We start from the raw sequence: 25,380 nt of genomic DNA on the forward strand, positions 1-25,380 counted from the left end.
CAAAACAAAAACAACAAAAACAAAAAACCCCCAACCCACCAAACTTTGGTAAAGGACAAAGAATGAATTTTTGGGTCTGAAATATCATTTTAATAGTTCAAATGGAAATATTTTTGACAAAGAATTACATAGGACACTTGACATCTTATATCTAAATAATTTTATGATAAAGTAGGCTGCTTTCATATCCTTTCAGGTTTGAGATAAAGTTATTTTTAAAGCCTTATTTTTATTACTTATATGTATGGGTGATCTGCCTACATGTATGTGTGTGCACCATATGCATGCAGGGCCTGTGGCCAGAACAGGGTGTCAGATTCCCTGAAACTGAATCCACACACAGTTGTGACCCTTCATGTAGGTGCTGGGAATTGAACCCTGGTCTTCTGGAAGAGCAGTCAGGGCTCTTAAGTACTGAGCCATCTCTCCAGCCCTTGAGATGCAGTCGTAGGGGTACACTCTTGCTAGCATGTGGTTCGTAGACACAGGAATCACAGATTCCCTTCCAACCCAGGGTCCTGTTCTGTTCTCAGTCTGTGTGGCCAGGCCTTCGGCACACAGCGGACTCGCCTCTTTGTTCCCCTCAGCACTACAGCTCACGCTGCACTTAAGTTCCTTCTAGAAGCCTGCATCACAGGTGATGCTCACTTTCATTCCTTTTAATGAAACTCATGTTCTTGCACCTGGCCCCGATTTGCTTACCAGTGTTCATGTCTCTTCATTGTTAGTCAGAACCACAAACAAAAGGACTGGACGGTGGGATGCTCTGTTGCTAACTTTAAATTATGTCGAATGTATTTCCCAAGTGGTCACTTTGAATTATTTTTCTTGCTCTGAAAAGCCAAAGTCTGGGGCTGGAAAGATAGCATACTGTATACCTGTGTTTGGTGTCAAACCTGATGATGTAAGTTCAAACCCCGGGACCCATATTGGAGGAGAGAATGAACTCTCTCCCCACATGCACAGTGGTATGTACCCTGGCAGAAGGATGTGCCAAAGAAAAGAGCCAAAGCCCAAAGCAAAAACCCAACAAACAAAGGGAGTTCCAGGACAGGCTCCAAAGCTACAGAGAAACCCTGTCTCGAAAAAACCAAAAATAAAAAAAAAAAACAAAACCCAACAAACAAATTAATATCAAGCTTTGTCCCGCTCCCATCTGAAGAGTACTGTTTGCTCTTTGATATCATTGAGGGCTAGCTACACAAAAGTACAAACACTTTTCTGTCCAACTATTACCTGTCTGAACAAGAAGGAAGACCATACAATCCTTTTAAATGCTTCTTTTATTTCATTGGTTGTACATTGGGTGAGTGAGAACTGAATGTTACAACCAAACAGAATTGATACAAATTAGACTCCTGTTCACGCTGTAAGATAACGAATGAGGGAATTCTTTAAGAAGTGTTACGGAAAGATTTAGTAGAAATGTGACCAGTGGTATGTGGCTGAAAGACATGTCTGTGAAGTGCGGTTACACCCTGAAAAACCAAGAGTGAAATGGAGTCCCGTACAAGTGGAGTTAGTTTCCTAACTGCTGTAGCTGTTGAACTGACGTCTTCCTGTCTTGGATATTGGTGATTTTGTTTTTGTAATTAAACAAAGCATTTAAGATTTATTCATCATAGTCAGACTTCTGAATATAAACAAACTTTTGGCAAATAATATTTATACAGAAAAATAGTTTTAGATCCTCTCAAATCCCAGAATTATTCTATAAAATTACATTATAAATAAATAAAAAGCAAAATCTGTTGTACATATATTTGTACATCTATGCATTTGCCTTGCCTCCTCCTTATTGTAAATGGCATATTTGACTCTCTGCATATTATAATCACAATTCTGGAAAATGGATATCATAGTAAAAAATACAGTCATCTATATTTGCTGGGGGATACAGGTGATGTTTTTGATGCTCCATTATTAAAGGGCTGAAAATAGCTATGTGCTAATAATTTTTAAAATAAAAATCATGAAATGAAAGAAAAAAAAGACAGTTACAACAATTAGTCTACAAAAATATTTCAGTGATTCCCATAATTTACCTTTTAGTAGCGTCTACTAACTTCTCAATGAGTTTAAATGAATAAACAAAGAAAAAAATAAGTATGAGTGTTTTAGGCAAGTTGTAGCGTAACTACATTGTTATAACTGAGAAAATTACAAATATCAATAATACATAAAGATGAAAACTAGCGAAGTGATACAAGTTAGATACAATACCTATCCACAAATTAAAACAGACAGCATACAAGCACTACGCAAGATTATACTCAGAACGTGATTTCTCTTTTGATACAGTTATCAGATCTATGATGTAAGATAAATAGTAATTAGACTTTGACCAACATGAATTAAATGCAGATTTTTTTCCTCAATCAAAAAAAATTGGTATGGTTGATGCCTCTAGTTTTCAGAACAGGCGATGATACCAAAATTTAAAATATTTTACATTCAATCTCAAAAGTCAAAATACTTCAATCACTAAAATGTCCACAAAGAAAATGGATGTTTTAAACAATTACACATAATATCCATTTATAACAGCTGTTTCATTTCTTAAACAATAATTTAAAAACTATGTAGGTACTGTGTAGGCTATGTGCAACATATAAAATGTGAAATATGAAATATTTGGTACGATAGTGCTTAAAATAAACTTTAAAACAAACTTTCTGAACAAAATTTAATTGTATCGCTATTACCTTGAAGATCAACCAAGTATTTAAAAAAGTAAACAACATTAAAATATGTTTCATCCATATATAGTATATATATGTATGTGTATATATAATATGTATGTACTTGTATTAAAGTTTTTATACTTTTGAGACATAAAATATGCTTTAAGGTGAAAGAATTAAAAGAACTATGTTTTTCCATGCTGTAGTTAGTTACAACCCTTCAGTCCAACTTTTGAAATGCAAAAACAGTAATGGATACTCTAAGTGAGACTACCGGCTTCTTCTGTTTACATAGGAATTTAGATTAAAGTCACAGTCTGTATCCGCAGTGACTAAACCGAGACGTACTTAAACTGGAATATTATACAGACCTCCCCACCTACAGCTTCCCTGTTGGACTAGGTTTTTAGAATAAAGAGCTATTCGGTAACAGGCAACCGGGGGCGGGCGGGTGTGTGTCGGGGGTGGAGTTTGAAAGACCAATCCCTTAGATTCAACTATTGGCGTGAGCCTTTCGTTCTTGTCAAGCTGGACGAAGTCTGGCAAAATCTAGGCACTTCTACAAAGTCTCTCTTATAAAACAACTTTAAAAATATACTTGGAAAATAATACCTTCAAGACTTTGTTGGGTGGGGTATGAAGCTCATACCGTGCAAAGTTTTTTTTTTTTTTTCAATCTAAGCAACGTGACTCTAGAATCCCATGATTCAGTGCGGCATCGCCAGGCAAACTGAATCGCACTCTTTGATGTGTCCCCAGCAATTGTGCTTGAACTGCCATTCAAATTTTAGACCCGCGAGGCAGGTTTTCTGTTTTACTTCACTTCTCATCTTTGCCGCCGCTCTCGTCTCCTCAAGAAGTGAATCATACCCTTGGATCCAGTCGGGAAATGAAATGACGGCGCTTGGAGTTAGAATCGAACCTGCCCTTGGAATAAGTACTTAAACTAATGCTAACTGTTTATTGCTAAATTTGAAATATTCTGAGTCGAAATGAGTATATCGGCTGGACTTTCTGCATCGGCTATAGTTACGGAGATGAGACAATATTCCTAGGACAGAAACTAGGCTTAGAACCCTGTAAAAGAAAACCCCATCTTTTATGTCTCTGAACGTCGCAGCTGGTCTCAGGTAGTTAACTATCTTAGCTGGAATATACTAAGCATACCATATTTAATACTCATATATGACATAGCAGAACTAGCCTTAGGGTTGTGGTCTGTCCAGAAGAACTAAATTTAGCATGCAGTTTGTGGCAATTCTATCGAGGAAGAAACAGGATAGTATGTACAGTAACAATGCTTAGCTATTCTCAATGCAGATTCTTGGCATTCCATCCCATTCCTGTTGATTATTTCAGAATTATCTGCGGAAGAAAAAGACAAACACCATTTAGACTTTCTGCAGGAAAAACAAGTTTAAGTCTTACTCTTTGCTTAAAAAAAAGGCATCTGAAAGTAGAACTATCTTCAATTTCTCATAATCCTGACACAACCCCCACCCCTCATGCTGAGGATTTTCACTCTTAGCGGTTTCCCTGTGCAGCTGTGGGAAGGAACGGTGACTCAAACACACAGTGTTTTCTATGACACCGTGACAGCATGCATGTGGGCAGGCAGTCTGTTTAGAACTCCATCTTTTTGCTTCATATTTCTTTGCTGTATGTTTATATGACTATCAAACTAATACTTTCTCTAGCCTTAAGAAAGCCTAATCAGAGAATTTATTCCTTGAAAGTTGTTTATGAACTTAACTCTAAATATGTAAGACAACCAGATATTAACTTATAATTCAAAGATATAGTCTTATCAAACATAATCTTGTTTCTAAGATTTAACAGCAACCAGTTCAAATGTAGGATATGCTTACATGCCACAGTAAAGAGGATAGGGGTAACAACCTAATTAAGCACTTAAAAAATATTCTTAATAAACACAAAAGTATAGATAAAGTTCAAGCAAGGCTTTAATAGTTTACAACTGAATCCAAGCTATGGTCCTCGCGATTAATCTCAAAGGTTCCATCCCTGCTTTTGCATTACTGGAGTTTGAGTCCCGGGCCTGGCATGGCAAACACTCTGCCGTGGAGCTAAATCCCCAGTACAATCACGTCCCTTTTAATCCCATGCTTCTGTAAAGGTGAGGGAATTTGTCCTATGTGGCCCATGCCATTAAACATCAAGCTTAAATAAACAATTTTTAATCAAAAGTATTTGTTCTTTGTGCAATGTTTTAACTTAACTTTGCATAATTAATGAACAAAAGCTTATTTGCTAAATAGCTAAAAACCTGTAAGAAATAACTGACAAAACCCCTTATGGTGAACATCAGCTAATATTGGTACACACCAGGCTTCTATTCCCAGTAAAGGGGCCATTTCTATGGATGTAATTTATTATCCTATTATATCAGAATTTATGCACATGGGTATTTTTCTTTGAGCACTCCAACTTATAATATTTTAGTATGTCTGAATGATGAACCTGCCCATCTTTTACTTTTTTGAGGCACATAAATGTATATAGAACTGACAAACATTTGTGTAAAATGAAAGTTCAAAACTTCAGACGTAGAGGCTGTTCATTTAAGATTTATTTACTTATTTTTACTTATACGGATGCATGTGTGTTGTGAGTGAGGATGCTACATGTGGGTGGGGGCCCAGAAGAGGGCTTTGCAGGTTCTGAACTGCCCTACTTGGCTGCTGGAACCAAACTTGGGTCCTCTGGAAGAGCAGCATGTGCAGTTAGCCTCTGAGCACTTCTCCAGCCCCCCAAAAATTGCTCGGAATTTGAGGCTGATTTGGAAAAGAGCATCCCTTGTTTCATATATTGGTAGATGTGAATAGGAGCAACACAGAATCTTATATGTAATACTATCACAGGATCTAGTAGGTGAATGTGTTCACTGTATTGTCTTCGAATGACACCAGTACAGTTAGGTAATATTTACATTCTCCAAATGAATTATAACATTTTTAAAAGATTTAGATAGTTCATTGTTAAATAGGAATTCCTTCTAGTTCATCCCGAGCTTCCTTGCTATCTGTACAACAGCACATTTCCTAAGCCTTCAAATCAAGTCCTTTTTCCTCCCCCATTTTCTCCTACTGTATCACGAGATCCTGAAAGATTTAGGGAAATCTTCTACTTCCTTAGACAAACATTTACAAAAGCCAGGAAAGTCAGGCACCCTACGGAAAGCCCAGCACAGTGAGAGTGTGTAGATTTGCATTATAGACACTAACAATGATGCCTTGAACTCATGTGTGACAGAGAGAACACGGGGAACTGGACAGGAAATGGGCTTTAAAGCTGTTACTAAAGGTTGCCTACACTCTCCCAGGCTGCCTTTTCCCTCTGCCCCAAGCTACTCAAAAGCCAAAAGGAACTTATGGTGTCGAAATGACGTCATGACTGCTCCCTTGAACCTAGACCAGAAAACTGGCTGGTCGGAGCTGCACCTTTGTCTCTCTGGGAAGTGCATGTGCCAGATAAACAGGACAAGACAACTCGTAGCAGCTGTGCACTTCCAGAGTTCCAAAATTTGACATCAGGGGTCAGGAAAACATTCAGTTTTTTTCTCCTTAGAAGTTCCATTTGTAGGTGGCAACATTTTCCCATGAAAGTATCATTCATTATCAGTTTTCTTTTCTGAGAACTTAAGTGGTTGGGGCTGTCTGAATGAAGGACACTTTAGGACAGAGGTCAGCCCGTGGGTCACAACCTCCACAGGGGTCATAAGCAGATATCCTGCATATCAGGTATTTACGTGACAATTCATAACTATCAAAATTGCAGTTATGAAGTAGCAATGAAATGATTTTATGGTTGGGGTCACCACAACATGAGGAGCTGTATTAAAGGGACACAGCAGTAGGAAGGTGGAGAACCCCTGCCCTACAGTGATGTGTCCCATGGAAATAGAATATTAAGGTGATGAACAGAAGCCAACCAATGCCACTCATTTAAAAATTATCTCTTTGATCACTGTGGGGGTGCTGCAGGAAGTGGGGAGGAGGGAAGTGTGTGATGGACAGGAGGGAAGGGGAGAGGCCTTTGTGTGTTTGGGGGTGCGGCAGGAAGTGAGGGGGAAGGGAGTGTGTGATGGACAAGAGGGGAGGGGCCTGTATGTGTTTGGGGGTGTGCTGCAGGAAGTGGGGAGGATGACACCTGGAACTTCTCTTTGGTTTTTCCTTCTTTCTTTTATTCAGATTCTATTTTAACTGATGCTAAAGGGTACAACTTAAAGACAAATAGGTACATTTTCTGTGCTTTTCCGCAGGCTTGCCTCAGAGAATTCCTTTCAGATCATCAGTATTTCCCCCACTACCCTTCTTTACCTCCCTACCTCTGTTTCTCCACCATTCTTCATGATAGTTTTACACGCAGGTAGATGGAAGGCTTCTTAACATACTAGGCTCATCAGTGTTAGCGGTGACCTGGCACACACACTATCAACCTGATGTGGACAAACCCTAACTTCCAGTTTGTAAACTTAAAACATAGTTAATTACATGTTTTATGTAATGGTTTATTACATGGTTAATTACAGTATCAGGGCTAGAGAGATGGCCTTGTGGTCAAGAGTGCGTTCAACTCTTTCGGAGGACCCCAGTTTGTTTCTCTGCACCTATGTCAGGAGGCTTACAACTTGCCTGTATTTCCAGCTTTATGGGGTCATCAGCCTCTATGGGAATTTTTATTCATGTGAGCGCGCGCACACACACACACACCACACACACACCCTGCACACACATTGAAAGAAAACTTTTAAAACAGCCCATCAAATTTAAGCACAACGGTCTAAATGCCAATGATTTCTTTTCTGCCTTTCGTCCAAGCTGAGGTTGCTACCCAAGGTGCCCTTTTCAGGGCACTGTAGCCCACACATTCTCGGAGGAAGTAACTGAAAGCTTTCGTTCGGTCTGCAAGAGTCTATCTGCAAGTCAGATGGAGAGCTAACCTATCCTAAAGGGCCTTCTACACTCTTAATTGTCAGCAGGCTCTGAGAACATCTGTTGGCCGTGAGCCTAGATTGTGCTGCAGTTGCATTCTGCAGCTGTGGCAGTCTGTGCAGAATGAACCGGGCCTGCACACACCAGGTATTTGTTCACTCTGCTCCTGACATGAGAATTCTCTTCAGGGCACGAAATGGGCGGCCTGTCTCAGACCCATGCCAGGAACTGGGGGCAGCTGCGGTTCCAAAGGCTTTTTTGTACCTCTCAACATGTCAGCTGAGAAGGATGCTCAGAAGAACCCGCTGGAGCCCGCGAATCAGAGAAAGGGATACCATTGGGCGAGTCTGGAGGGACCAGGAGGTGCAAGAAACAGGAGACAGTGCGTACTGTCTGAAGGAGCTGGTGCTGGCCCTGAGGGATCCCCTACATCCCGTCCTAGCCTTCTCCCAATGGATGCAAGAAACGTCTGTCACCCTACCCCACCAGAGTGGCACTGCTTCAGCTACAACAGAAACAAAGCAAATGTACTGAACAAGACACATGCCTATGTATCTCCCTGGTGGACGATTCTCTTAAGTAAGTAGTGTTTACTGTAGCAGACTGAGTAAAGAAGGAGGCAAGATTCTTTTTTTTTTTCCAAATATTTATTTATTTATTATGTATACAATATTCTGTCTGTGTATGCCTGCAGGCCAGAAGAGGGCACCAGACCTCATTACAGATGGTTGTGAGCCACCATGTGGTTGCTGGGGATTGAACTCAGGACCCTTGGAAGAGCAGGCAATGCTCTTAACCTCTGAGCCATCTCTCCAGCCCCCAGGAGGCAAGATTCTTAAGTATGATTATGGTCTGTCATGTATGATAGTGAAGACTTTGGACTGAAAATATGGTTTTCAAATCCCTTTCCCACGAAAAGGAGAACACACTACAATGAAGACAACTGATACCCACAAAATCTACAGCTCAGTTTAGAAAAAACAGACACACTTAACCTCCAGTCAGGGGTACCTTCACAGTCATTCGGGGTTCCTCTGGTTGTATCAATATGTGTGAGACAAAACATCAGAGGGTTGCAATAGAACCATCTTATTAATAAAAAAGAAATAATAGTAATTGAACCATATCCCTTAACTGTTGTACTTAACAGTCTGATGGCTCTCCTCAGTATGTAGGTCCCCTGCTGTAGCCTGCCATGGGAGCATAGTTCATAAGTGATGTGATATTTTTTGAAGACAAAGTATGATGGCTCCTACAAGTATCAAACATGTTTTCCTGGCAGCCACATGTGCAGCCACTGACCAGTTCTTGCGCCCTTATGACGTGTGTGACATGAACGGCAGCAGAAGTTACAGAGAGGTGGTCTAAATTAGGTTGTATATAAGGAAATGCTGAGCTTATCAGGTCGGCCAGGGTACAGTCAGATCGGTCAGTGTACAGTCAGTGTACAGTCAAGTCGGCCAGTGTACAGTCAGATCACTCAGTGTACAGTCAGTGTACAGTTAGATCACTCAGTGTACAGTCAGATCACTCAGTGTACAGTCAGTGTACAGTCAATTCAGCTAATGTACAGTCAGGTCAGCCAGTGTACAGTCAGTGTACAGTCAGGTCATCCAGTGTACAGTCAGATCAGCCAGTGTACAGTCAGATCACTCAGTGTACAGCCAGTGTACAGCCAGATCAGTCAGTGTACAGCCAGTGTACAGTCAGAGCAGTCAGCCAGTGTATAGTCAGATTACTCAGTGTACAGTCAATGTACAGTCAGGACAGCCAGTGTACAGTCAGATCACTCAGTGTACAGCCAGGTCAGCCAGTGTACAGCCAGTGTACAGTCAGATCACTCAGTGTACAGTCAGATCAGTCAGTGTACAGTCAGAGCAGTCAGCCAGTGTACAGTCAGATTGGTTAGTATACAGTCAGTGTACAGTCAGATCGGTCAGTGTACAGCCAGTGTACAGCCAGGTCAGCCAGTGTACAGTTAGATCGGTCAGTGTACAGCCAGTGTACAGCCAGGTCAGCCAGTGTACAGCCAGATCACTCGGTGTACAGTCAGATCAGTCAGTGTACAGTCAGAGCAGTCAGCCAGTGTACAGTCAGATCGGTTAGTATACAGCCAGTCACTGTACAGTCAGAACAGGCAGTGTACAGCCAGAGCAGGCAGTATACAGTCAGATCAGCCAGCCAGTGTACAGCTAGTGTACAGTCAGATCAGTCAGTGTACAGTCAGAGCAGTCAGTGTACAGTCAGTATGCAATCAGATCAGTCAGTATACTGACCCACATGACAGAAAACGACTGTGTGTGGCTCAGTTCCATCTTGGTTGGATTCAGCAACAGGCTTCTGGTGTGTGTATGCATCAGACTCAGTTTCATGGAGGAGACACTCAACTAAGTCAAGACTGCTGCTTCCTGAGTAAAGCAACAGTTGTAGTATCAGAGGACAGACAGTGGCAGGAAAAAGGATTGGGAGAGAATGTCTACTGGGGAGTTAACCCTGAAACTTCCAGACAGTTAGTGCTCCCAGGGCACGAGGCCAGCAGACATCTGCCACCTAAAAAGAAAATACGATCATTCTGTCCTAGACTCAGTCGCCAGCTATGAAATATTCATTGTCTTGTCTCTTTCTTAATGATGATGGATTTAGGCTGAACATCCATCACTTGCAAGAGATCTGACCGGAGTGTGAAATGGTCGAAAGCCCAAGAATTCATGTAGAAAAGAAAACACTGAATTCAAACTCATCAGTGCCATAAACTCAACACCCGACTCTGTCTGTCTTCATGCGGGGGAAAGAAAGAAGGCAAAGCATCATGGGGCTTTTCTAGTGTTTCAGAGATCACCTATTAATACCTGAGTTTACTACTTATGGGTGATCTTTGGCAGCTGAAGGTCTACTCTCAGAAGGCTGAGTTTCTACACGGCTTCTAGAAACTTTCACACTCCCTACAGAAACCACTCAATGCCAAGATCAGAAATCTCCAGAGATGGTAGCTCAAATACTAGGCTCATTAAGAACAACTTTGCTTAATTGATGTGGGTGACATTTCAGCAAATACGCCCGAGCATCCAAACCACAAAACAATGAAAGAAGAGCAAGGTGTGTTTCCCTTAAATTTCCCCCATGACCAGCCATCAAATCCTGTCTTTATAGTGCTGACTTTGGGGAGGTAGATAAAATATACCTTATACAATATTTGTGTGGCCTCACTGAGCTACAAAGAACCTCAGAGGACCTTGGTCTCGCGAACTTCAAGCCGCGGAGGATATTTGCAGGCAGGTACATTAGCAAAGTCGTCAGCAAACTCCTCAGGAGGGATGTGGGATTCATCTTTCTGTCCCTGGTGTCTAGGGTGGGGGCTGGGCACACAGGAGTCACCAGGATCTGGCTGAGTGTCTGGATTATGAATTCCTAGGCAGTGACTGAGGACAGCGCCACAGCACAGAAGACCATCAGGTGAATCGGGCGGCCAGCAGTGCAGGCGTGAGCAGACAACCATATACCAAAGAAGACATCTCTGCAGCCTTTCAGGATATGTGAAGTATCTTGGAAAAATAGATTAACTCCCCCCCCCCCCGCCCTACCCCACCACATTTCGCTTCTTGCTTCTTGCCATACACAGATGAAAGGAATGGTTCTCCAGGCTGGGGCCAGAATACGAGGGAAACGCGGCTTAAAACATTCCACCTGAAGGAAATGTCTAAATGAGGTAGCTATTTTAGAAGGGCTTTTCCACAGCCACAGGGCCCTGCAGCTGCACAAAGGTGTTTCCTAGTTTCTGAAACAAAACTTACTGTTTACGTTAAGGAGACTTGCCTGTCGCCCACCGTCCTGATAATTATTTCTTTGCTTACCTCTTTGTGCTGGGATTGAATTCAGGCCTTGCACATGCCAACTGAGCTCTGATCATGAGCGATGTCCCAACTTCTCTCCTCCCCTTGTTCTTTTGCTACCCCATTGGCTTGACTCCTGCTCACACTTTCTGCTGCTTAACTCTCTCCCCTTCTTGGCTCTACAGCTCCATGACACTTCTATGTGGCAGCCATTGCTGTCGGGCTTCCTGATGCTGCCAGAGAGGGGAAACCCGGGAGTCCTCTGATGCAGCACAGAGACATTTGCATAGTTTTGGATCAGGGCAATTTGGTATTTAATCACAGTAAGACTTTCTGAAGGCAAACACAAAGTTGTTATGACTCTTGGTGAACTTATAGCACCAGACTTCAATCATTAATTGAAGTCATTAATTAAAGCAATAATTTTAATGCTGGCACATGGACACTGTCAAGTAAATATATTCTTCAGCCTATCTCATGACCATTTATTAATTAATTGTATCAAAAGTTCTGAGATAATTGGTGGCACGGAAAAGTTGTCTTAAAATTGTTTTTGAGACAGGCTCTCATTTAGTCCGAGGTTGGTCTCAGACTTGCTGGGCAGTGAAGAATGACTTTGAACTTTGATTATCCTGCCTCTACCCAACCACTCCTGGAACTGTAGGTGTGTGCTCCCTGGATTGTTTTCTGAGATGCTACAAGCCAAACCCAGGGCTTCGAGGACGCTAGCAACCGCCACCAATTCCCATATACCCCAGAGTCTGAGAAAAAGTCTTACTTGCTATTTTAGGGGGCTGTTGTTTTAGGGGAGGAGAGTGTGTTACCACATTTAACTGACTTTCAAATGCAGATTTTATTTGTACATAAAATGTATAACCTAGGGTCTTGGGAGCAAATGGTCAAACTGACAGCTTCACTCCAAGAAAAGTGAACTGAGGTTGGATGGTGCTTCTCTAATACTCGGTAGCTCCTTCAAGGGCAGTTTTGTTCCAACTGGTTCTGCTTTGTGCTGATACAGAACGTTAACACCCTAAGATATAATTTCTCTATTTCCAGTGATGTCAATCTTTGGTGACTCATTTTTTAGAAATTTTTTCCATCCTGTTGTTAATAACATACATATATTATGTATGTTGTATATATGTAACTGTCACGTAAAACATTAGTAACTGGGCTCTCTCTATATGAAAAGTGGTAGCATACCCTTATTAAATATTACCAACCAAGGCCCATACTGACAGGTTATCAGGATAAAATCTCTAAGTGGAAGTTCCCGACTTGATCAAGCATCTACATCTCATATCTAGACCTGGTGTGCACTGCAGTGTGACGCTGAGTCTCAGCTCTGCAGAGTTTTCACGGTGAAGCAGGGCTGAGTCTCTAAAGCGCTCAGGGTTGCCCTGGCGTGGCTGCGTCAGTTAGAAAGTGCATTTCCACACCACACATAATTCGTTACAAACAACTCCCCACTTTGCCAATGCCATACAAATGAAATCACCAGCTGGCTTTAAAAAATTGTGTCCACAACTATTACGTGGTTGAAATACACACACACACACACAAAATAATGTAGGGAAGTAAGGGGCTTGCATATGCTTGCAAAGAAATCGCTAAACGTATGCAAACCAGACAAGAGCCACCTCCCCTTACAGGTGGCTTGTTACTCAGGTGTGCCCTGTGTTCGCAGAACGTGGGTTTTCCTGCTACTGTGAATGCCTTCTAACAGGGAAAGGCATTCTCTTCCTGTGTGTCCTCTGTCTGACCTTCAGTGATGGGTGCAGGACCAGCTTATCCATGGTGGTTGGGGAGAGAGGGTGGGGATTAAGTCTGATGGGGGTTTCTTCATGCAACTCTGAGAGCAAGGCCTGTCTCCCCAACTCTGAGTCCAGCTTAACTCTTCCACCTGTGGGTGACTCCTAAGGATCATTTCCACTGTCTTCGCTCTGAAGAGGGAGGGCTGTCCTCAGATCACCTCTTCCGCTAACATTTATATGCTGCTGTAATTGTGCAGCATATGAAATTCTAATATATGTCCCCCAAGAATGGCTGCCTTCTGCATACATATGAAATTCTAATATATGTCCCCCAAGAATGGCTAGCTTCTGCATACAAATGAGGAGGGGGTAAAAGGAAACGGCAGGTTCCCCTCTGCCTCATTTCTTTTCTTTCCCTGGTTTTGTCCCCTTGGTGTTATTAACAACATATCGAAGAGTGCTGTGTGTTTATTCATAAAAGAAGAGCTATGAGATTATGTTTGCTCTGCAGCTGTGAAAGACGAAAAAAACTAAAACCAAACCCTAGACTGGAAGGGTCAGGTGAGAGCCGGGAAGAAAAGCGGCAGGCAGGGCGAGCCATGGCACAATGAGAGCAGGGAAGGCTAACGTGGAGGAGTTTATAGCCACCCAGGAACCAGTCTCTGGGAGTTCAAGGCCAGCGTTGTCTACAAGAGCGAGTTCCAGGACAGTTATGGCTGTTACATAGATAAATCCTCTCTTGACAAAAAGAAAGAAGAAAGAAAGAGAGAAAGAAAGAAAACAAGAAAAAAACATAAAATGGGGCCACATAAATCCTACAATCTTTAGAATATTTGTAATAATATGTGCAGGGTGAGGCTGGGATTAACTGGGTAGCCCACTCCTGACTGGTCTCACTGACGCAGACCTCTGGGCGTGGATGCTGAATCTAAGAAAAAAAAATACATGTAAAAGCTTATTTAGGTCACATATTATTAAGGCTTTCTTTGTTGTATAAATGGATAATAATCAATGTGTCTATTACTTGCTTATAGTTTTGATATCAGGTTTACCTTAAAGGTTTCACAAGCTATGAGTTAACAACTCAAGAATGAAAAATGAATAAAAGACACCAGTGTCCAAGTCGAAACAAACAAGCCTGAAGCAGGTGTTTTACTTTTTAAAAACCATTCAGTTTATACACAGCTGCAAAGAGATTTCAGAAGATTTGTTCACACACATGGTGCTTTTAAAACTATGTGGTTTTCCTCACAGTAATAAATAAGATTCAGGTCAAGAAGTAAAAAAACCCACAGAAACGTGCTCCTGCTGTGTGTATGTGTGTAACATACAGCCCTGAATCCTGCTCACTGCCTACCAATATCAAGCTTGGAATCTGGGCACATTCTGGCGGCAGTATCTGCTTTCACAATAGGGCAGAAGGTGTAATTCGGCCCATCAGGAATTGGCTTTTAAGGCACCGATGGCAAAACCAGCACAAACACTGCATTCAGCGGGATGAAGAGGATGGAGGTGAAGTACTGGATAGGGAAGGGTATCCTCCTGTGTTGGAATCACCTTGGGCACTTCTCAAAGCAGGGAGATGCTGCTGCCGTGCAACACTTTTGCCAGCACAATGAAGGCCCTGAAGCCCCATTTTAGTTGTTTGCCTGTGAGGTGTGTGTGTGTGTGTGTGTGTGTGTGTGTATGAGAGAGAGAGAGAGAGAGGATAATCTAGCTGCTCAATTGTGTATAAGCCTCAAGTACAGAGAAAAAACCCCAGAAAGTAGATGTAAGGGACAGAGAATCTCAGCTATGCCACCAACTGGTTTGTGAGTTGCCCGAGCCTCAGTCTTTCCCTTTGTTTGTAGTGCGCTAGTAACTCTCAGTGTGGTGGGTACTCAGAGGACTGTACAACCAGCTCCCCCAACAATCCCTCAGGAAGTCCAGGAAGACCCTGGCGTAAGACAAGAGGAGGGTGTTTAACCAAGGAGAGCAGCCACATTCTATTGCTTTCCTGGCAGACGTCCCCACCAATAGTTTGGTCCTTCTGAGGTGATCTGAATCCCATAATTACTTTGACTATAATTATTTGCACATTCTTCATTGCCTGTACCATTTATTATGTAAGGCCCACGAGCAAGGGGGCTATCTTCCCATTGGCTCAGCCCCGGAACTCCAGCATCCAGCGTGGAGAGGGAGCAAGAAGACATACTGTCACCAAGGAAATAGCAGGCTTTCTTCTTTTAATAAGGTGTCCCAGGCTAAACCTCACTTCTAATGAACTCAGGCCACTGAGGAAAAGCCCACAGCTGCACAGAGTCATCGTCCTTGTGAAAACAGACCCCTGAAGGGAAGCATGGGGGACAAGGAATCTTATCAGGAGGGAAAGTAAGCTTAGTAACAGCTTGGTACTCTGACATCTTCCTCGACAATTCTTAATCCCTTCTTTTTTGGAGAAGAGTTCTTTTAGATTGTCTATTTAAGAACGTGGTAAAGTACACATAAGGTAACATCTGTTTAAAACACTCTGAGTGGATAGTTGTGAGTCCTGCCTACTTTGCTTTCTACTACCGTCCCAGTCCAGCTGCATATCTTCGCCTCTTAATCGAAACTGCACCAACTGGACACCGACTCCGAATTCTCTTTCCTGGACACTTGTATTTTCAGCTTTGGGGACTAAACCAGGGATTTGTACACACATGACAGAAACACTCTCTGCCACTGAGCTACACTCCCAGCCCTTGTATCCTTGAGACAGGGTCTCAGGCAGCTCATGCTGGCCTTGGCCTTGAGACCCTCTTTCTTGCCTTAGCTGTCTAGGTGCTTTGGTTTCATACAGTGTGTTTCACCCTGTGTCTGTCAAAACCGTAAACAGCTCCCACCCTTACCTGCCCTTCCTTTCATCCTTCCCATTTCTGGCTTTACGATGGGCTCTCTGGTTCTGCACAGGACCCGTCACCATCCTCACTTAGGAATAAGCTGAACTCGCGGCTGCTCATTTTCCACCCGTCTCCTGCAGGTTGCCCACAGCATGGCTTCTTAACTTGGGGTGCTCAGTTTGTTTACTGAGGTTGATGTGTCCAGAAGGTTCTGTGGGGACACTGGACTTCTGCTTGACTCCTTCCAGCGTTCCCCGCTGCCTTATTACTCTGGGATGGAGAAATGGCCCCTGTTTTCCCATGCACCCTACTTTTTCTAACCGAGTTGAAATTTGAATTGGCAATCTCACCAACCACTGATATTCGCAGACAAATTCTAATACTGGATTTAGACTTTAAAATGTTTTCATCTCTGTGAGAGCTTCTGAAATGGTTAAAATATTTAAACGTAGTAGTTGAATCTTTGTTTCCAATCTTTTGGCGGTGCTGGGGACTGAACACATTCCCTCATGTCCGGGAGACAGGCAAAGGCTGCCATGCTGAGCGACAGCGCTGCTCTCTCTTGAGCCTGACTGGTACAGCCAGTCCCCACATGGACCACAAGCTCCAATCCTTTCAAATGTGCTAGGGAGCACAGGATATGAAGGCGTGGAAGCCCGAGGCTAAACCTGTCCAGCCACCACACGCTTGCTTGAATTGTGGTCCATTTATTCCAGATGATTTGCTCTCATCTGGAAACCGCGTAAGGTACTCTGCAGAGCAATAACGAGTATTAAATAGAACAGTGCACATAAAGGGTCTGATGTGTACTAAAGGTGTTTGATAAGGCTGGTTTCTTTCCCTAAGGCTATTATTTTAGGATTCATAATCTTAAATCAAATTGATTTCAGTTTCTATTTAAATAGTTATTCAAATTATTCTATTGTGCATTTAAATATAGGTCTGAATGGTGCCTCGTATGTTGGAAATATGTTTGGTTTTTGGTGAGACTAACGTTTTTCGGAATAGCAAATGCATTTGCTTTCCTCTCTAAAGCACATATGTTGACTGTCTCTGATGATGAAGCAAGACTGAATTTCTCTGATTTTTTTTTTCATTAAAGTTTTGACTCCAGAATAATCGTTCTGCAAACTGAAGCCTTTGATTGCAGGGGTGCAGTCTGCACCAGTGCTGGGTGAGCAGTGCCTGCCGCAGTGGGAAGTTGATATTCTCCAATGGGCAGAATTTCCCATTCCTTAGAGTTAGACACGGGTCAACCCTACAGCCAGGCTTAGTGTATGCATGCTGTGGGCAAGCCTGTCAACTTCTTTTCTTCTTGATCTTCCTCATCTTCCGTGACGGGAACTCAAAGCCGGTTCCCTCCTATGGTATTATGAGCATTCCTTCACTATTTAACAAGTGTCTACGGACAATATTATATGACAACATTAAACTATCTTTTTAATTTTGGGCAGTAGTAAGTGTCGAACCTAGAACCTCATGCACGTGAGGCAAGTGCTCTTCCACTGAGCTCCAGCCTTGGAAACTATTCTAATTTCCTAGTCGACATCACAAAATGTAAACATCTTCACAAGCTATGATTTATTAATTATTTCTAATCACTGTGATTAGAGACAATGACTATTTACGGGCACTTCTGTGCACCCATCTTGTTTAGCAAATAAACATCTGGAGTTCAACTTCCAAGCCTTCACTTCTCACGTAGCTCCTGCACAGGCAGCAGAAGTAGCAGGGACTTTCTAGCTTTTGTTTAGTAAACCAACATACAGTCCCATGCCAGGAACTCAGAACTCCCTGTCCAAGGCATACTGTGGGCTCTTTTTCACCGTTACACACTTCTTAGGTCTCCCCTTCCAAACTTCTTTCCTAGTTCATGTTTCAGAGTCAAGAGGAGCCCAGCAGAGAACACGAGTGGCAGGAATCTATTCAAACATCGCCTCCTGTCCTGAACCACACAACCAGAGCAGAAAGACCGATGCAACAGCTATGAAATTACAGCTGGAAAAACACTTGTAGAGAAACAAAGGACCAAGTTTGACATCTCTGGGTACCTTTGTTTAGTTACAAACCCTCCACATTCTAATGAGGAAGCAAAGTTTTGGGCTGTTCCAAAACAACTTGGAGTTAGCAACTTGGTGTGAACCATGTTTTGGCAGAGCAAAAGAAACTTAGATGTGGGGTTAGGGGACTGAGTTTCTCAGCCTTGTATAACTGTGAGCAAGTCACTGCAATACTCTTGATCTTTTCACTGTAAAATGGAGATTTTTTTATAAAAGTCTGGAGAAGTTTGAAATCCGGCTTTGCCTCTTAACAGTACAACCTTGGACATGTTCCCCAGCACGTCTAAAGGTCCCTTCAGTGACATTTCTGCTTTCAGAGAGAGAATTCGTATCAAAGGCTGTGAACAATGTTTGGCACACAGCAAGTGCTTCAAGCTGGAGGTAGCCTGAGTCACATCTGTGCTGTCTGTGTGCTCTGGAGTCCTTGGGGTCCTTCCACATCACTTAAAGCACATTCTCAGGAAGGCGGCTGGCCACACGGAGAAGAGACTGCTCTAGGCAGATCCAAATCCTCCGGTTCTGGGCTTGCCTCCTCTGCAAATTTATGTGCGTTGGGCAAGGCACTTTGCTGGTTGATTCCAGTTCCTATTACAATTTATAATGTAACTTGTATCACATAAAAATGTTATCCTAGGGCCGCCGATGGAGCTCAGGGGGCAAGTGCTTGCCACGCTAGCACAGGGAGCTGGGATTGCCAGCATCCATGCAAAGGCTTTGGCGCGGTGGTGCTGCTATTGTAAGCACGGTTTACAACCCCAGTGCTGGGAGGGTGGAAACAGTGGGATTCCTGGGACTTTCTGACCAGTCAGTCCAGTTAAAAGAGTGAGTTTCAGGTTCACTGACAGATATGACACACAAAAATAAGATGGGGAGTGGTTGGGGTAGACATCTACTGTTGACCTCAGGCCTCAACACGCATGTGTTCCTGTACACACGTACACACACATGAACATGCACACACACCACAGTTTATCCTTTGCTTTATGACTTCCTGATCATTACTAGAATTATTTAATTGTAGCTGGTCTTCATACCTGATGCACCACAACTAGGGGCCACTGAGTGACATCCGACAGTGACCAAATTGATGATGCTGTTTTTAGAAATGCCTCATGGAAAACAGTGACAAGGGTCTGGATTTGCTACATGAAGCTTTTCGACATGGGCTCTGTGTCTCTGAGTATTGTAGAGCAAGGTGTGATGCTAAAGACCAACAGACTGATTGCTGAAGGCCAGAAAAACAGACCAAGAATCACAGTGTATCACACTGGATGCTGGAGACGGATGGATTCCAAGGGCAAGAACAGCTATAGTCCCTCATAAACCTCTGTCAGACAACACCACCTACACTGTTCTAGGACAAAACAAAGTCAAACTGTCAACAGGAAAATGCCATGGAGGAGGGCTATGTTGTAGGTAACCTCTCTGGCTGTTATCACTAATAGCCCATCGCTCTACCCCAGAGTTAATTTTTCCCTCAGTCCTGATTCTAGTGCTTCACTGATAGAGAAGCTACCTCATGGTGAACTCACCCTTGGCCTCTGAGCTCCCACAGTCTCTGTGGACACAGCTTCCTGTGTCCTGGACTCCCCTATTCAGCTCTCTTTTCTATGGGTGGCCATAGCCCTTTCTACCCCATGCTCCCACCCAACGGACCAAAGCAAGGCTTTTAGCTCACCTGAGAAAAACTGTTACCCTATTTAGATCTATTACAACTGTAGCATCTCTTTAAAAAACAATGCGTGCGTGAGTGTGTGTATGCACATTCATGCTTACACACAAACACACACATACATACACTCGTGAGATCTTCAGGTGTGATTGTCAAGTGCCTTAGCTTGTGAACCATTGTGCTGGCCCTGAGATTGATTCTGAAATTCTCTCTATACTACACGTGCTGCTGGGGGCGTGTGTAGGATGTGGGGGAAGTATTGGATTGGGGATGTGTTTAAGGGGGGGTACTGGATCTGTTGGGGATGTGTGTAGGATGTGGGGGAAGTATTGGATTGGGGATGTGTTTAAGGGGGGGTACTGGATCTGTTGGGGATGTGTTTGAGGGGGGCACTGAATTTACAAAACTCTGGATCTGGCCCACTAGAGGCTTCATATACAGCTTAGTTCTACTAAATGATGGTGAGAACCTTCAGGAGATAAACTGTCACCAGAGAACTGAGTCTTGGAGAGGTGGCCTTGAATGGGATATTGTGACCAGTACTCTTCTGGCCTCTCTTTTGCTTCTAGGTTGCCATGAGGTGGGCAGGCCTCTTCTGCCATGCACTTCCTTCATGATGCTGCTGCAGACCCAAAAGCAATGGGCCGACCAACTGCAGACTGAAACCCCAAACTGGGCCAAGAGGGACCTTTCTTTCCATGAAGCTGATTGTCCTAGGTGCTTTGTCACAGTGGCAGAATGTTGACTGAGACAGATTTGAGGGTCAGATAGAGGCTTTGCTACCTAGTAAGGCCATGACCAAGCCTATGCTTTCAATTCTCCAGAGCAGGCGGGACAAGAGAACCCATGCTATAGGATTAAAGGCAATAACGTACAATGTAACACGCCTCTGGATTCCCTTTTCCTGTTAACCTACCCTTGTCTCCACCACTTATTTCTTTCATGTGTTTCTGAATGTGTGTGTGTGTGTGTGTGTGTGTGCGCGCGCACGTGGAAGCCAGAGCCCAATATCAGATTCTTCAATTGCTTTCCACTTTGTGTATATGTATTTGTAGTGTGTGTGTGTGTGTGTATGCATATGTGTGTATATGTGTGTGAATATTTACACGTTGGGGCCAGATGCTGATATCTGGCATCTTCCTTAACCAATCTCAACCTTATCTTTTTTGAGACAGGGTCTCTCGCTGAATCTGGACTATAAGAGTCTATTAGACTAGCTGGCCAGTGAGCGCCAGGATTCCGCGTGTCTCAGCCGGGGTTCCAGATATGCGCCACCACACCCAGCTTTTTATTAAGCAGTTTGCTGCGTGAGCCACCCAATGGCCTTTCCCTTCCGCTCTGAGATAGGAGTCTCTCTACACCTGGAGCTGGCGTATTTGGCTAGCCTGGCTGAGCAGCAAGACCCAGAGATCTTCCTCCTCCACCTTCCCACTCCTAGACTATAGGTGGGAAGCTCTGCATCCATCCATGTTCTCTGGGCTCGGGGGGGCTGCACTTAGGTGCCCAAACTTGCACAGCCACACCATCTTCTAAGTCCTTTGTCTTTACCTTTTATACATTCTCCGAGTTGGTCTGCATCTTACCATCTCCCGGTCTACCCCATATCCCACAGAGCTCTGTCCCTGGCTACTTTAGGGATGAAACCTTACCTTGGAGATTATTTTCCACGCTGTGATCTTTACATATGGGGTTTCATCTCTAATGACAATGCCTTGATGATTTCACATCTCTTTACGAAGCCACTGACCCCTGAGCCTCTCTAGCACCCCCCCCCCAACTGTACTAGACTCCGCAATAATCAGTAGACTCAGACGGAGGCGGTGTCCAGAGTCACTGCCTTGGAGAGTAGCTGGATAGCTGGAGGGGGCAGAGGCTAGACCAAAACCCAATTTGCCTGTGACCTATGGAACATCACTTCTGGTAAATACAGCCGCAGTCTCTTGGAGTCCATCCCAAACACACAGACACACAGAAGACACACATGCAGGACACAGACAGACAGACACACACACACAACACTCAGGTGGAGGTTAAAGAAGGCACGCAGATTTGGGTGCAGAAAGGAATGGACGTTTGTTGTGCTTAGCGTAGCTATCACAGAGGAAAACCCTACCCACCCCTGAGCCCTCAGACACGGGTTCAGTTCATGCACCACCGCTAGTTTCTCCTTCCTTGCAAACCTCTAGCTGGGAATAACACACACAGGATGGACTGCATACCCGTGCAGCTTCAAGCCAGCAGCCTCAATTTAGACAGGTGGAGCCCAGCCTTAGTACACCAGCAAAAGCCAAGGCACTCTGAGGAATGCAACTTTTCCATTCAAAAAGAAGCCGCGCCCCAAAGTCCCATTGAAATGCAAAAGATGGTAGAATTTGAAGTAGAACCAGCACCAGGCAGGAAGGTGCCTTAGGGCTCCTGACCTGTTCTCCTCAGCCACAGGGAACTGGAGCTGCCCTACGTCTTCAGGTGCCATACACAAAAGAAGGGTGCCCAAGCTTCTCACCGTGAGGTGTGAATTATTCATGAAAATGGAATGGTATCGGATCACTGCGCTTACATAACTTGGCTTTCCTTAGAGAATCCCTGGATTCTTTCACTAATTATGCTTCCTGCCGTCCCCAAGCAGCTACCTCTGAGGCGGAAAACGCCCATTGTCTCTCAGTTTCAGATTTCTTTTTGCGTGTTTACACACTCAAACTCACACGCACACACAGTGTGTATATGTGAATGCTAGTACATGTGTGTCATGACGCACACATATGCGGATTGGGGACTTTCGGGAATCAGTTCCTTCCTTCCACTGTGAGCAGCCTTCTGTGGTGGGGCTCCCTGGCTTCTCACAGAAAACAAACAACACAAGAAACCTCCCTCTACATTGCTCCTCACACATCCAAGTTCCCCTAAGACTGTCAGTATACTTCCACCTGTGAAAACACTTTCCCCTGCTAGTGAATCTGGACGATTCCATTCTGCACACCGGAAGTTAGACTCAGGCGCCAAGCAGTTTGAACTAAGAGTTCAAGCAAAATGTTTAAAGTGGCTTCATCACTTCGGCAGGTTAGGAAAAAGGAGTGTGTGGCACTTTGATCCTCGGCACAGGGGCTGGCCACTCTGCTGTGTATTTCTGGAGACAGATCTGACAGGGCCTACTCCTCCCACACTGGGCCTTGCAGAACCTTTCTTGTGAAACAAACACAGGCCCTAAAATGGGTCAAGTGATGGAGAGCAGGTACCACTGACGCCTCCTACAGCTGTCCGAATATAGTCCCAACAGATGGCATCGGATAACAGAGACTTCACAAGGCTGAGCTGTGGGGGGGGGGTGATGGGGGCGAAACATCACCTCACCTCCGTAGCTCTGGGGTTATGTCTGCAGGTGCGGTGGGGGTAAGTTCGGCCAGCCAGTTCTTCCTCAGAAGCAGCCCTCATTGAGGCCAGTTAAAACACAGTGTGTGATTCTGGTTACAGGCAGTTATACTGTTCTTCTGATAGGATACTATTGATGCTGATTATCAGGTACAGCAAACCTGTATCTGGCACGTCCAAAAAAGTAGAATTTTCCAGTTTATCAGGTATTTCAATAGAAAGATGGGGGCTGGTGAGATGGTTCAGGGGGTGAAGGCACTGGGTGCCAGGCCTGATGACCCAGGTCAGTCAATGCCCGGATCCTACAGTGTAGAAGGAGAGAACCATCTCCTGCAAGCTATCTTTCGGGCTCCACATCTATGCACACACATGCACATGTGGGCAGGCATGCATGCATACACATGCCCCCCTCCCAAGAAATGTAACTGAAAAAGATGGTGATATAGACATGATACATTGTATACATTATCAACCAATTTCCAGTAAACTTTTCTGTGGTGGACTTAGCCTCTGGCCATGTGTACAAAAGACGTGGTAAAGTCTGAAGGTCATGAACACGATCAAGAATTGGCACATTATGGAGTATGATTATTAGTTCACACTGTGCCGGAAATGTCATGTGACTTCAGTTTCGAAGGTACTGTATGGGAGCTCCAGAGAGTCCTAATATTTAAGCTATAATGGTTTTTCTCCCAGACAGCTTATGAAGTAGAATGAACTGGAGTTGTTTGTTCCTTTCTATCCATACAACTATAATGTAGAGTCAGGGACAGTGAGGTCCCTTCACATCAGAGTGTGGGTGGGGCTCTGGGTACTTCTGGCTAATCACATATTGTGTAGGGAGGGGAAGGCACACTGGATGCATATGACCAACGAGGCCATCAAGCTCTGGTCTGGAAAGAATTCGGAGCAGAAGAAATGACTTCCTGTGGCCACCTTTCAGGCCATCCCACAACTCTCCTGCCACCTGCCTTGTCTTTGGACGGATTTTGTTCTGGTGTCAAGGTGTTGAACATCTGTCTTTGGCTTTACGTTACACTCCGTGCCTAATGCATACAGGTGAGGCTGTGCTTTACGTTACACTCCGTGCCTAATGCACACAGGTGAGGCTGTGCTTTACGTTACACTCCGTGCCTAATGCATACAGGTGAGGCTGTGCTTTACGTTACACTCCGTGCCTAATGCACACAGGTGAGGCTGTGCTTTACGTTACACTCCATGCCTAATGCACACAGTGAGGCTGTGCTTTACGTTACACTCCGTGCCTAATACACAGAGGTGAGGCTGACTGGGCCACTTGCCAGCTGCCACTGCTCCCGTTTAGATCTGCAGACTCGTCTGTCTCAGACCCATCTGCTCAGTCTTCTCTGTTCCCGAGACTCTTCTGTGTGAGATCCCCAGAGTGGCCACGAAAGGAGCTGAGTCCTTTAACCTGACATTACGGCTAATACCCAACCAGAGTCAGACACACTTATGCCACACCCATACACCAACCAATCAGATCATTGGCTCTTCTCCATCAAAACTTTACAAGCCTCCCCTCCGCGTACCTGGGCATTTATCCCGCTGACCAAGGACAGCGCTGTAAGTCCTGTGCAGACAAAGTTCCTGAGTCAGAGGCCACTGAGCTTGGGGCGGGGCCTCAGGGAAGACTCAACATTAGCTGGATTTTAGCTGGGCCTTTAAAGGCTTACTCAAGGGAACTAAATGATCTCTGAATACAAATGAAGAAGCTAAATGTAAATTATGTCTTCTCTTTTCAAATAACAGAAGTTGATTTTGAAAACACCAAATCCTAAACAAACAAAACAAAAGACCATAGCAGAGTTCTGGAATCATTTAGGTTATAGGAATTTTAACCCACATCCTTCTTTGATTAGACAAAATGTTCTAAGTTGTTTACCTATGCATCTTCTGTAATAAAGTCAAACATTTGACATACTATACTAGAGAGCATTTAGAATCATACCTGCTACATAGGAAGTGGTTTATATTATTATTAGTCACGGTTTAATATATTGAGATTCAAAGACATTAATCAGAAAATTATTTAATAAATTTACTTGCTATATTTTTGTTTACACATCTATTCCTAGAGCTAAGCAGCCTTTTCTTTAAAAAAAATTCTGGAATATATTTATATTCTGTCTTTCTCAAGCTACTAGTCTAAGGTTGTGAAACTGTCCTGGGTGTTTGGC

General features: G+C 43.8%; 1 protein-coding gene across 8 annotated transcripts in view; it reads right to left on the minus strand.

Annotated features, from left to right (window-relative positions):
• Positions 1–1,883: 1,883 nt before the first annotated feature.
• Mbnl2 (muscleblind like splicing regulator 2) overlaps positions 1,884–25,380 on the minus strand; it is a 152,756-nt gene continuing 129,259 nt past the window's right edge. For all 8 annotated transcript variants that reach the window (XM_057786214.1, XM_057786217.1, XM_057786213.1 and 5 more), the window contains one exon: positions 1,884–4,049. In XM_057786214.1, the coding sequence (XP_057642197.1) occupies positions 4,035–4,049 (15 nt within the window). In that variant the 3' untranslated portion in view covers positions 1,884–4,034. The remainder of the gene's footprint in view (positions 4,050–25,380) is intronic.

This window comes from Chionomys nivalis, chromosome 12 (genome assembly GCF_950005125.1).
Source record: "Chionomys nivalis chromosome 12, mChiNiv1.1, whole genome shotgun sequence".
Lineage (NCBI taxonomy): Eukaryota > Metazoa > Chordata > Mammalia > Rodentia > Cricetidae > Chionomys > Chionomys nivalis.